At 42.6% G+C, this 14884-nt stretch overlaps 1 protein-coding gene across 3 annotated transcripts in view; it reads left to right on the top strand.

The window, feature by feature from the left end:
* TEX14 (testis expressed 14, intercellular bridge forming factor) overlaps positions 1-14884 on the top strand; it is a 377640-nt gene that overhangs the window by 178254 nt on the left and 184502 nt on the right. For all 3 annotated transcript variants that reach the window (XM_088449540.1, XM_088449541.1, XM_088449542.1), the window contains one exon: positions 4923-4993. In XM_088449540.1, coding sequence (XP_088305666.1) covers positions 4923-4993 — 71 coding nt within the window. The remainder of the gene's footprint in view (positions 1-4922; positions 4994-14884) is intronic.

Here is a 14884-nt window from a genome sequence, read left to right on the forward strand (position 1 = left end):
ATCAATGGATCTGTTCTAATGTAAAATGTGGACGATTTGTTGTTGTATTTTAGGTCATGTTTAGATGATATTAAACTGTTGTGCTTGATCACTCACTCACAGGACACAAGGTTGTTAAGGATAAACGGCAGCTATGCCAGGCTAAGGTCGAATACTCGTAATACTATCCAACCCAGTGGCCCAGGCATTATTTAGAGCAGTAGCTATTAATAACAAGATTTAATTGCAGGAACCTGTATGCAGATACTATATCCCTAGAATTATTAAAAATGATAGGGGGACTTATTTTACAGGTGACGTTTCCAAGAACATATGTAAGGTGATGGGTAACAACACTAAGATTATCCCAGACTGTGTTTTTCTTTATTTGTCCCCCTTTGAGACACTGTTCAAACAGGCAGCCTCATGTGAAAATATGATAATGAGGTTACTGTGCAGGGTCTCACGAAGATGAATGAGAGTAACCGAAATTGAAAGTATTATTAACTAACATGTCTAATGCAAACTGTCATAATGTCAAACCTGGAGATTTTGTTATGATTAAAATTTTTTTTAGCTCAGGTTGTTTGACTGATCAGTGGAAAGGTCCGTATCTGACGATACCACATCCTCAAAGGGTGGCCGAGGAAGATACGTGGGTCCATCCCACACACTATACGGAGGTTAACCAACCGGTGGAGATACAAGGCGGAGACAAGGCCGATAACGTGGACCTGTCGATTTCGAGCTTGTGCCGGAAGGATTAAAAAGGTGACGGTGAGATATCTGAGCTAAAGAAATGTGTAGATCAGTGCTTCCAGCAATGGAGTAGTCTGCTGTGGTCATCCTAGTTCTTCCAGAAGTTTATGTCGTGATGATCTGTTTGGGGATACCCAGTTTCTGTAATGGGGGACCGATAAAGGAAATGTGAGCTGATGGCAGAGCTGATGGAGTGGAGTCAGGAGGAGTAGTTCTATATCAAACCAGGGGAGTGTCTGACCAATCTTAGTATTGTAATTGTTATGTTATTTGGGAAGAATACTTCCAGAAGTTATGACCCTCACACATGTTGAAATGCTTGGTATACATAAAAACACACCATCACCATATCTTCACACGCAATATGAACACAGAGGCAAAAGAAATATGATACCTGGTGACGTGCATAAAGCCACTCAGTTAATCAGTGAGACAACTGGCTTTCAAGTTTTAGTCGCATTGGATCCCACCAGGATTGCTCGGGGTACATAAAATTTTAGATATATTCAGGAACTTGCTAAATTGATAGATAATATCACCGAGATGTACGATAACACATTCAGGTATACAGGGAGAGAATTGCAAGCGTACAAGAAAGAACTGGTGCAACACAGGCTAGTGTTGAATTATTTAACTGCTGTTACTGGAGGGTATTGCGTAACGTTAGCCACCCAATTTGGAGTAAAATGTTGCACCTATGTCACCAATGATACCAGCGATCCTAAGGAAGTGATAGACCGGAAGATGGATAAAATTCTGCAGCTAAAATGGGAATTTCGTAAGAACCATAACGCTTCAGTGGCTGAAGTAGGGGAGAAGATAGAAGGATGGGTTTCATGGCTGAACCCAGTGAAATGGTTCTCAGGTCTAGGGGAATGGGTCCAGAAAGTGATCGCCAGCATAGGCAAATTCTTGATCTTTATACTAATTGTTATCATAAGAATTGGCATATGCGTCCGGTGTGTTCCTATTGTGTTGAAGTGTGGAAAATGTAAAAATAGAGTAAAACGCAAGAACGAAACTATGATGGTGGTCAGTAATGACAATATGAATGTCGAGGTAAATATAGAACGGCATTACAACCCTGAACTAGTACATACCATCATTTAATGTATTATATTTAGACATGCATAGAATGTATTATTGAAATGTTATATTTAAAACACCTCAGATAATGTAAAGTCTAAATTCCCCTTCAAGACTGCTTTTATAAGACTGGTGCATCCCCACACCTTTCACATGATCTTCCAAGATCCGCGGTGTGCGTATAATAGTAGTTTTATGTACCCACTCAGAGACACATTATTGATGGAGTAAGAATCACCTTATGCCATCCCATAATAACACTAAATAATATGTAAATGTAAGCCTAAATTAAATTCTAATAGCAGATTGTGATAGCATGTTCGCTATCAAAGGGTGGACTGTCGAAGCTGGATAATTGGCTGAGACAAGATCAGTTTAAAATTGAAGCGTGCACGACGCCATCTTGCGAATGGCAGCTAGACTCCATTTTAAAAACAAGAATCTTCAAGACGCCATTTTGCGACCAGCACCATTTTTAAGTTACAACTCACAAGCTAAGTACAGATGGCAATGTTTTTGATAATCTACCAAGGGCGACTGGAAGAACTGCTTCCTGAGAAAAAGTAAATAGAATAGACAATGAGTGTTTTTACATACAAATTGGGAATCCCTGTATGCAATTGGATTTGTCTGAATACTAAACAGGTTTTAGTCCCACACCCAGACAGGATGGCCCCAGCTTCACAGCTTGGCGTAACACATTTGCATTCACACAAGAGTGTGGGAGAACAAGGGACTTTTCTTTAGAGCCTGGGAAAGGTGGGGACTGCTGAGAGGGGGGGGGGGTGGAACTATATGGCTCAGCATTCCACACTGCTAGGTGTACACTTAGTAAGTGAGATTTAAGTGCACCATTTTTCATACACACATTAATACGCACAATTGTTCTGGTAACTAATCGCATATTAGCGAATGCTTAAGACCTTGTATGAAAACACTGTTTTAATAGCTAAATGCACACGCATCTGTCCCCAGTTAACTTGCGTCTTTATATCAAACCCCGTATACTCTCACATTACATATTCACATATAAGGTTCCATAAGCTTCAAGGTATAAGATTTAAGTGGTTCATTTAGTATAAATGCTATGAAATAAAGATTGTTTGGTAACTAAGGTTTTATACATGCTAAGTAAGCCGTGTTTGGTTTTGTACTGATGCGTACTCTTTCCACAGTATTCCAGTGATATCGGTGGGGAGATCGCATCATGCATTCTAGAGTTATGGACCGCAGAGACTTCAAGCAACAAAATGTATATGATATAAATAACTGTTAGGATGTTGCATGTGGCGGGAATCTAGGGACCCTCAGTTGTTGGAGGCTGGGTTGTGTCTTTCTGAATCAGCCTGTTAAATGCTCTGTAACAGATGGATACCCCTTGGGAACCAATAGCATCAGCAACAAACGTCTCTATTTTGTCTATTCCTGGGGGGTATAAATATGTGTGCTCCAACACTGGGTCTTTAGTCTTCGTGCTGAATGCTGATAGACAAGGGGTTTCTTGCTGATGCCTAACATCTGGTCCGGAAGCGCTGCGTATGTATACTGTACTTGGGTCTGTATAATTACTTTGCGCCGAATTGTGTCTGGATCAATAGCGTGCAACTAGACTGTACTTTTACCTGAATAATACTTGTGCTTTGGAACCACAGATTCCAGGTCTTAAGTCTTTATTTACTGTATGACTGCGTACGCAAATTAGCGTCATCCTTAGAGGTTTATAGGTAGGATATTAGAAGGTATAGGCAGGGGTATATAGAGGTTCTGATCCAGTATCATCACTGTGAACATGTGGAACCTGACGATCGTCATCAGGTTGACGAGCATATTCCACAGATAGTCGAGGTCGGCAAGAACCTAGCGTGCACGTGCATCGCTGGTCCTTGCCAGCTATCCATTAGACGACTTTCTGAACTTTCCGGCCAAAATCTCCTGGATCATTCAAAAAGTCGTCTAATGGATAGGTCCCTTTAGTAAATTTACCCCTAGGTCTTATAAAGCATAAAAGAGTCAGACTCGGAAGAAAATAGCTAATATTTATGTCATTTGTTCTACAATTTTGGGGACATTTTTGGAGAAAAATATTAGCCAGTTAAGTGGTTGACAAAATGTAAATAAATTATTTATCTCAAAGACTGCAGACTCCCATAACCCATATTAGACACACAATTTTCACCACTACAAAGGACATGCAAAGATCAGTACATTTTGCCTGTCCAAAAAGACACTGGACCTGATTCAGAGATTTAGGCAAAGCCAATATTTTCACAGATGGAGCTATTGTTTGCTAATGTGCATGTGCGAAAGCTGCACTTCGGTCTTGCAGTGATTACTCTCATACATAGGAACCACTCGCAAAGTGAGTGACCGGTAGTCAGCATTTGGGGGATGTAACGGGGGTGGTTAGAAAAATGCAGACCTGTCACACTTTTTAAACGCCGTTTCATATGCGTCCATAAATTAGGCATTGCGATCGCCTTCATAGCATGAGAGCTCTCTGCATGTCAGGAGAGCTGCAGTGTTTGCAGCTGGTCAGATTTGACTTACATGCTGTGTGACTGCCAGATGTGGGTTGATGGTACCGAAGTTTATGCTGTTGCACGTTATCGGACAGATATGAGAAGGCAGCAGTGGGCGTCCCTATGTTCGTCTATGCTTTGGAAGGTATTTGCATATTTTAGCAACTGCGATCCATCAGAGAATGATCTCTGAATCAGGCCCACTGTTATGTCTGAATACGTCATAATTTTCACGCATTGACATTCATTTAGGTACAGATTCAGGATATTTACTGTGGATGTGCCCTGTATTCTACAGGGAACATGCAGATCTCTTCAGCTCCTTCCATCAGAAGAAGAAAGGTGTTACAGTTATCTTGGCAAATTAACCCTTGGAAAGACCCATAGAAATTAGCACAATAACATTGAGTCATATAAGAAGAAAAATGTTAATTTTTCCCTATTTGTAAATAACCATTTGTGTACCATAGTTGAACAGGTTTTATAGTCATGTATATAAACAATTACCACAGGGACCAATTTTCTTCAACTTTGTTTTCTTATAATAATATAAATAATTTGTTTTATTGTTTATTATAGATTTACACTCAGTTTCCTGGAAGAAGCTCAAAGAATTCTGGTAAACAGGATGATAGGATTGAGAGAAATAGGTGGGTTTCAGATATTCAACATTTGAGATATCAAAAGTAGAATAACATAATAGCTGCTTCAAAGTGTAGTTTTTAAGGTTCGTTTACTATGATATGAGCACCTTATTGTTATAGAACATCAGTCTATCAGAGCATAAATTAGGTAAATACAGTATTTCAGGAGATGAGTGTGTTCATCTTGTGGGATAGAGAGACCTGTCCACTTGTGATTACGCGCAATACTGAACACAGATTCCTTAATATCGGAAATCTGCCCGTGCACAGGACCCGTCTTGTGCATGTGCTCACATGCAGCCCCTGCTGTGCCTGATTGACAGGCAAAGGCATTTACGGGGCAGTGATGGCCTGCGTTCCTGGATATGGGCGGCGTGTCGCCCCCCCCCTATTTCCGGGAGTGGTAATGCCAGGATCTGCGTCCACGGATACAGTTTCCTGGCCTCGCAAGCCAACCAGCCTGTGTAAGCGATGGTTATCCTAGTCTGAGACGTTGGTTGCATTATAACATATTTTTCTTTTATAACACATTTTAACCCTTCACTGTGTATTTAATATACATGTACTTCACTTTTTTATTTTAATTCTTTATATGCAGCTGTGGCTGCTCTTAACTATCTCTTTTACACTACACTTTTCTTACTATGGCGGTGCCCTGGGGCAACTTAGCTGGGCCAGTTTGGGGGGAGCCTGTACTGTGGATTTGAACACTAGTATGTTAGGGACCTACCCTACAGACGTTACCTGGATATGGTGGGTAAGCCCATAACCTTGGCCATGATTATGCTAAAAACCACTATTGATTGCAAAATGTTATTGCATTTATATATTTTCAATAATTTGGAGTTGTGCACCTGAGATTTGTCTGTTTCTGTGTCTGCAATAGTCTCATCAGGTAGCACCTCCCATTATATATAGTCAGGTTGTGCAGTCCAGGAATCTTTCCCATATACGTTGGTTGCTGTGCTGGGATCGCAAATGCAGGAGGGGAGTGAGATACCTCCTACTACATTTGCATATTTGCAAGGACAGCATTGCAAAGCTGCTTGTGTATGGCTTTCCAATACCGTCCTCTGCTGAATCAGCCCCTAAGTGGTGAGAACATGTCTGTACATGACAAGGGAATGCCATGATGTGAAGAGAGAAATAGAGATAAGTAGGATGCAAGAGACTTCAAACTAATTAGGGAAAGGAACAGAATCGGAACAGCACAGAGTAAGGATGTCAGACTGATGAGGGTTCAAATACACCTCTATATGAGAAAATTCACAACAAATTCTTGTACCGGACTATGAATTAGAAAATAAAAGCATCTATGTGGTAAGTGGTAGGTAATATAGATTGTAAGCTCCACTGGGGCATGGACTGAATGGACAAATATTCACTGTAAAGCGCTACAGAATAAACCATAAGTGGTTTTGCGCTGCTTTACCTGTGTTGCTTAGGTTTTCATTAATACTCCTTTGTAACTGATTACTGTATATTGCACATATTGGATATTTAGAGGTCTGTTTATTTTCAATACAGTGAAGCGCTTATTTATTTGACATAGGTCCTGATTCATAGACTGACACTAATGCAGCTGTGAAAAATGTGCTAACTATTCCAAAGAGCACCCGAGCATAAGGATGCCCACTTCTACCTTCTCACATGCGTACAATGTCGCTTACCTGCGTAAATATCGGTAACATCAACGCACATCGAGCGGCCATCTTGCCCTTGCGGCAGGTCTGCTAGCTCTCCTGACGGATTGCAAAGGCTCATTTATGCACACCCATGTAATGGCATTTAGATGGTCATACACCTGCGCATTTATGATCACTCCCTGTTACTACCCCCAAACACTGACAGTCTGTCACTCACTCTGCAATGATCACTCCCCGTTACCACCCCCAAACGCTGACAACCTGTCACTCACTCTGCAATGATCACTCCCTGTTAGCACACCCAAACGCTGACAACCTGTCAATCACTCTGCAATGATCACTCCCCGTTACCACCCCCAAACACTGACAACCTGTCACTCACTATGCAAAGATCACTCCCCGTTACCACCCCAAACGCTGACAACCTGTCACTCACTCTGCAATGGATTCCTCTGTGCGTCCATAATTGCAGTGCGATCACTGCACACGTGCGGTGCGGCTAATGTGCATTCACAGTGACAAAGAATTGCTCGATCTACGTACGTAATCGCCATTGCATTCATCTCTGAATTGGGCCCCCAGTCATTAAATGTCAATTCAATGGTATTTTAGGAAGGCAAAAGAAAAGACTAGGTAGCCCATAAAACTGACTTTCTATCATTGCTAATCATGTCAATATAATGTTTTTAGACCTATTAAAAAAACATCGACAATGCTGACTAGTAATGGTAAACAGAGACACCACACCGTCAGCCACATGGTTTCCCTTTTGCTCATGTGTGATCTGGTATTGCCAGAGAGTTTCTTGTGCTAGGGATCATTAACATGTTGAAATATGAACCATCTCCCAAACTTTAGTTATCTAGCAGACTGAAGAGGATAAAACTGCAAGAAAACCTTATTAGCACCATCCATTGGTCCTTCAATTTTAACAAGTTGCCCAGTCCTCGCTATGGAAACAACATGATGCTGCAACACCATACTTCATTGTTGGGTTGGTGCAGTGTTATGGTTGCTCCACACATAGGGAGTCATTCAGACCCGCTCGCGAGCGCAGGACGTTCGCAAGCGGGTCGATGTTACCCCACTGCGCATGCGCACGACGGAGGGAGCTCCGTCGTGCGCATGCGTGAGCGCCCGGCTAGCGACGGGGTAGCCGTCGCTCCGGGTCTCACACCAAAGGCGGCGTGCTGTCGATGTTGATTGACAGCACGTCCCCTTTGGTGGGTGTTTGGGGGGGCGTGGCTGCCAGACGGAGGCGTTCCCATGGGAACGCCTACCGTCTGAAGCCGGCCCCACTGACATCACTAGTGATGTCAGTGGGAGTGATTTTGGCTCTGATAGAGCCAAAATCACTCCTGGGCTTGCGGCAACGAGACCCTACCGCTGGGTCTCCCGTCGCAAGCCCGATGGTCGCGATGGTCTTGACCATCGCGACCATCATCATGGACGCTCGCATAAGCTGTGGGTGGTCACCCACAGCTATGTGAGCGTCCAGGAGGACGCTCCATTTTCAAGTAGGAGGGCCCTGATTCAGAGCAAGCGCTCTGGTCAGAGCGTCCGGCTCTGAATCAGGCCCATAGTGTTTTGAATTGGGTTCCTTTTTGTCTCATCATCCCACATTTTAGCTGGGTCACTCTGATGTTTTCTGGTAAACTCCAGACATGCTTTGTTGTGTTTCTTCAGTAATGGCTTCTCACTAGCAGCCCTCCCATATTGCTGTTACAAGTCGCGGTCACGACTTGACCCATTCTGACAGCTTTCCCAGGCAGGACGGGGTTACTCCTGTAGTTCCTGTTGCTAGGCGATCAGCACGCCTCAGGAAGTGATGTCTCATCCACAGGTGCAGCTTGATTAAGTGCTTCAGCCTATTTATACTCACTGAACTATTGCAACTTTGCCGACTATAGCGGGTCTGTGGATTTAATCAGCTTAGCTGCATGGGCAGCTTTTTGTTCTCTCCATGATATTGCTTCCATTCGGCTTCCTAGCCAACACCAAGCAGCTCCCGGGCTGCCATCGTCCTCCCAACGGCTTCCTAGCCGCATCTAGCAGCTCCCGTGCTGCCAACATCATACGGCTTCCTAGCCACACTAAGTAGCTTCTGTGCTACCACCAGTCTACATACGGCTTCCCAGCCGCATCTAGTAGCTCCCGTGCTACCACCATTCTTTTTTCGGCTTCCTAGTCGACACCAAGCAGCTGTCGGGCTGCCATCGTCCTCCAAATGGCTTCCTAGCCGCATCTAGCAACTCCCATGCTGCCAACATTCATCATACGGCTTCCGAGCCGCTCCAGGCAGCTCCTGTCCTGCAACATCGGCACAGTTGCCGCACCATTGGCTCTCAAAACCATTTTCATACCATAGACTGTTTATCTACGGCAATTGCCGCAACATCAGCACCATCGCCGCAACATCGGTACACTTGCCGCACCATCGGCTCTCGAAGCCGTTTCCAAACCCTAGACTATCTACCTGCCATTGCCGCAACATCGGCACAGTTGCCGCACCATCGGCACACCTGCCACACCATCGGTACCATTGCCGTATCATCGATGCAATTGCCAACTCATCAGAACCATTATTACCTGTATCAGCTCTAACTATACACTTCATCTCTTGAATTCCCTTGTACCTCCGTGTGAGCCCCTACTACCCCAAGCTTTAGTCCAGACGGCCGCCTAAGTACCGATGAACATATCATAGTTCTAAGGGAACAATGGGCGGTTGTTTTTGGTGAAGATCTCGCTAGCTGGGTTCTAGGGGTCTCACATGGAGCAGGCAGTGGGATTCATAACAATTGCCCAGTTGTGCTCTTGATATAATTACACCTTCACTCCAGGCTCAGCCACTGTACCCTGTAACACTTTGAAAGTTGGCCTCTTCTCTCACATCTCCTTGTTATGAAACTACGGCCTGGGTGGTATGATTTAGCTTCCATTTTCTCACAATTTATCCAGCAATCCTCAATGAGATAGCCAAGCACTTGGACATTACTTTGTAGTGGTCATTGGTCTTAATATTCACAGCTTTCTTTCAGATTCACAATGTGCTCAATGTTATTTGAATTAGAGGGTATTTTATCCATAAAAGCTGACCTTTCTTTAATGATTCAATTGTTAGAGCAATATTCTTTAATCTGTCAACTTGGAGCTCTCACGGCACACAGGGGTTGAATACAGTACTTGCAAGTTGCATTTTCTTTTTTCTATTTCTTAATAATTATTAGTTTGTTTTCTACTACTGGGTCACAATAAATAATACTCTCTGGAAAAATCTTTGTATTTTTCACTTGTAATAGAGACAGATCTGCTAATTTTTCTGGGATTGAATACTTTTGCAAGCCACTATATATTTTCCAGATTGCCATCTAATTTTTACATACAGTATGTGTATATATATATATGTGTGTGTATGTATGTATATATATATATATATATATATATATATATATATAGTGACACAAACACTGGAATAATGTTTGAGGGCAGATATATTTGTCCAAGGCTTCTAACCTACATGTTTTTAAAACCCCAAGAAAATGTTTGTTGTTTTCAACAGCTTGCTGAGTTCTTTTGTGATTTGGTAAAAGCATTTTAAAGGTTTGTGGGGTTGTGGATGGAGAGAGAGGACAGGCTCCATCCCTTGGTCCTATTATAGGTGGAAAGGTGGATACCCCTGTCTCATCCCTTTCTGAATATAGAAAGGTAGTGACACATATTTTTTAGTGAGATCTCGAGTAATAGTATAAGGAGGTTAAAAGATCAATAATGAGTGGGGGTAGACCAAAGTGGCGAAGTGACTCAAACAGGTGATCCCAGGCTACCAGATCAAATGCCTTTTCAGCGTCTAAAGACAGAAGGAACCTACAGTAGGATCATCTGAATTGGAATTGTATAAAGATTGTAACACAGTTAAGACTTTTCTAACATTAGTAACTGAGCTTCGGCTCCATATGAATCCCATTTGGTCAGGGCGTATACAATAATTGATGGGAGAATTTACATAAACAATTTGTAGTCTACATTAAGTAGCGAGATAGGCCCATATGAGGAGGGTAGAAGAGGATCTCTGCCCGGCTTCGGTAGGACTTTTACAGTAACTGACTTAAAGTGTAACGGTAGGGCCTTATCCTTCCAATATGGAATTGAATACACTTGTTAGCGAGTCTACTATACGGGGACGTAAAATTTTAAAAAATTCACCACTAAGGCCATCAGGGCCCGGAGCTTTTAAGAGTTTGAGTAACTTAATAGCCTGATCAACCTCAAATGTAGTCATTTTACTTACAAGACTTTCCACCTGTGTGATTGAAATCTGTGGCAGAGCCAGACCATCCCAACATTTCTGCTTCTAGTGCACTTCAACGGGTTCCTGTGAATAAAGGTTCTGGTAGTAATGATAAAAGATATCTGCAATTTCTTTGTAGCACAATGTTCATCTTTAAGTGCTGCAATATTTTTATGTGGTCTATCTCCCCGTAACATGTATGAGAGAAGCCGACTAGGTTTGTTGTCATACTTAAAAAAGTGATATTTACCAGACTGAAGATATATACTGTCTATTTGGATGAGTACTTGATCAAAATGAAGTTTGCATTCATTATATGTAGCTCTGCTGGCCGGATAAGGGATACTTTCAGAGCTCGGAAAGCATTTGTTAAGAAGGCCTGGGCTCACTGGTAGGCAGCATTTTGGTCCTTTCTTATATTTTTTTCATGAAGGAAATAATGTCGCCCTTTATCACGACCTTAGCAGTCTGCCAGAACAGGCAAGGGTCGTCTTTATGTGCTTGGTTATTAAATTCATAGTTATCCCAAATTGTTTCCAGCATTGATTTAAAATTAAGAAAGGAGGCAAGGTCTGATGTAGATATGGGTTCAATATTTGAATCTAGGACCATAGGGGACAATGAGTTGGAAAGATAAAAATAGTAAAGTCTAGAAAATACATTATAAGTGGCCGAATAGTATGTGTATTCTAGTTAAATCGGATATATTACTCTCCATACGGCTAATAAACCCAATTGAGAGGCAATATAGTTCAACCCTATTTCAGGTTGTTTAGAAGGAGAACGAGATACATTTTTCCTCGCTACAACGGCAGAGGAGACTAAATGAAAATCTCTGCCTAGAATAATTTGTGAATCAGCAAAGAGGTATAACTTGTTAACCAATCCTAGGACAAATGATTTATTATAGACAATGGAATAATAAACATTACATAAGCAATATATAGTGCCGTCTAACATAGCGTCCATAATAACATAACGACCACAAGGATCTATATCAGTGGAGTGGATTGTATACGGGATACCCCTGCGGATTAATATTACCACACCATGGGCCTTGGAAGAATCAGAGGAGGAGGCCAGAACCAGATGATGCAACATATTTAGTTTAGTATCAGCAGGGGATAAGTGAGTTTCTTGAAGATGGGTAATATCTGACTTTATTTTATCAAGGTATGTTGAAACACGTCTCCTCTTTATTGGAGAGTGAATCCTCCTAACAATCCATGTACAAAATCTAAGGCGGGAGGTCATAATATACAACAGGGCTCAACAAATCCAGGTCGACATGGTGACTAAGATTTTAATCCTGGCGACCGGGTTTTCCAAGGGTCCCCCCAGCCGCAGGGAGGCTCCATTTGCCGGGCAAATTTTACCAGCGGGCGCCGACTCCTCGCAGCGGTAGCTGGAGCTCACTCCTGAGCTCTGGCGTCCTGCTCCCCCTACAGGCACTATGGGAGAGATGTCATGACGTCTCTCCCAAATTAACGAGGAGCAGCGGAAGCCGGAGCTCACTCCTGAGATCCAGCGTCCGGCTCCCCCCACGGGCACTATGGGAGAGGCGTCATGACATCTCTCCCATAGTTCCGAAGAGCGACGGATGGCAGCGGACGCAGGATCGGGGCTTAAGGTAAGTATTCTGTTTTGGGGTTTTTTTTGTGTGTTTGCGCGGCACCATTACATGGGGCTTACTACTAGGGGCACTATTACAGGGGGCTTACTACTAGGGGCACTATTACAGGGGACTTACTACTGGGGGCACTATTACAGGGGGCTTACTACTGGGGACACTATTACAGGGGGCTTCCTACTGGGGGCACTTTTACAAGGGGCTTACTACTGGGGGCACTATTACAGGGGGCTTACTACTGGGGGCACTATGACAGGGGGCTTACTACTGGGGGCACTATTACAGGGGCCTTACTACTGAGGGCACTATTACAGGGGCTGGTATGGGCATGTTGCAGAATCTGATGACCATTAAAGAGGCATGTGTGGTGATTGGATTGCATGTGGGGAGGCTGAGGGGCACTGAAAGGGCATGTATGGTGGTTTATACAAGCTTTCATATATTTTGGTTAGTGGACGATGGTCTGGCTCCTAAACTTTTAAGATGGCTCCTAGATTTTACAAAAATTTGTCGAGCCCTGACATACAATCGGTAATAGATGAATTATGCTGTGACAAATTATGTAAATACAAAACATCGATCACAGCCATGATGATAGTTGATAAAAGCCATAAATGAATATCATGTACGACATTATATATCTTTCGACTAGTATACAAAAAATAAGAAATATTGTAGTGGTACTAGAACTCTTAAGCAAAAGAGCCGACATAGAAAAAATACCTAGAACATTTAGTGGATACTTTGCAACATCAAATTGGGTATGTTATGAGAATGCAACAGGTATCTCAGATATAATAAACAAAACCTGATAGTTACTTCAAAAGAGACGAGGGAAACATCTCGGACCCAGTCATTCTGGTCCATCTCAGTAGCACCAGAGGCTTGTTCTTCCTCATTAAGATAAGCCTGGGCATCAGCAAATATGTAGAGCCTAGCTGGGTATAGAAGAGTAAATCTAGTTCCTAGTAGTGACTAGTTGTGAGCAAATTGTAGACCTGTTTCTGCGTGTTCTGGAGACCTCCGCTGAATAATCTTGAAAGAGAATGCGTTGACCGTCCCAGTGAATTGGGCCCTTTTGACGACTGGCAGACCAGATAAGTTCTTTGTGATAAAAATTCAGGCATTTAAATATGACAGCCCTGGTATGAGTATTGTTGGAGTCCTGGAAGGGTCCCAAATGATGAGAGCATTCAATTTCCAGGGAGGTTAATTCCGCTGAGATGCCTAACAGCTCCGGGAGGTCTGATAGAAGGAATTTAGTAAGGTCAGAATCTTTAACTGTTTCTTTAAGGCCCAGAATCGCAAATTGTTGCATCTAGATCTGATTTCCAAATCATCTACTTTGGAGAGCAACTGTAGTTGAGTGGACGTCAGGGAGGAAACTTGTTGTTTCAGTTCCGAGAGCTCATGAAAATGAGCTCCAATCCTATTGTCATTCTCTGACACTTGGTGGGATATTGATGCCATTTTTTATTTAAGATCGGCTATCGCTCCCATGAATTTATCCGCTTGTTTTTGTAGAAGAGGCTCTACAGTCTCTCTGATTGTTCTAACAGTTTCCACATATGAAAGCGGGGCAGGCCCTGGTAGTAGTGTTCATTTCCGATATGAGTAACGCAGACGGAGGCTGTGAATCGTCTGCAATCTGATCCCCTCGTTTATTGCCTCCCCTGGCCCGTTGCATTTTAGAAGTGGATGGCGGAGTCATAAATTTATCCATATAGGCAAGAATTGTAAAATTTACCATATCAATTACTTGTAGTCTAGTCAATATTGCCTAGAGATGGCTGTGACCACGTTCGTTTAAAAGCTTTACATTTCAATATAGAGATTTCCCAGTAGAAAAGAGAGAGCACCACCTTGTGTGGAAATTTTATATTGCAGGAGATCGTCAGCAAAATAACTATAGTGGCCCAATAATTAAAATTAGGTAATAGCCCAATATTCTCTTCAATATTCACTGCATATTTATGCTTATAATAAAAAATAACAAATAATGGTGGTCAAGTGCTGAGCCAATATAACTATGATATAGGGCTGTGGGCATGGTTCAGTTTTTTTCAGAATAATCACAGAATTGAAAAAGGCACACTCGCCCAACATTGTAACATTTACATTAATCAACAGTGAGGGTAGCACTGGTTAGTAATGATCCAGAGAACGGTACCTGTTACTGTAGGGAGATGGTACCAGAAAAAGGTTGTGAAATGGCATCTGCAGCGTGTTGCAGAGCGTCCCCCGTGAGTTCTGTGACTAGGCAGGAGAAGCAGAGGTTCAGAAGGCAGCCTTAGAAGCTACAGTGGCGGTATATAGGAGCAGGGACCAGA

This window comes from Taudactylus pleione, unplaced genomic scaffold (genome assembly GCF_031769625.1).
Source record: "Taudactylus pleione unplaced genomic scaffold, aTauple2 ptg000487l, whole genome shotgun sequence".
Taxonomy (NCBI): domain Eukaryota; kingdom Metazoa; phylum Chordata; class Amphibia; order Anura; family Myobatrachidae; genus Taudactylus; species Taudactylus pleione.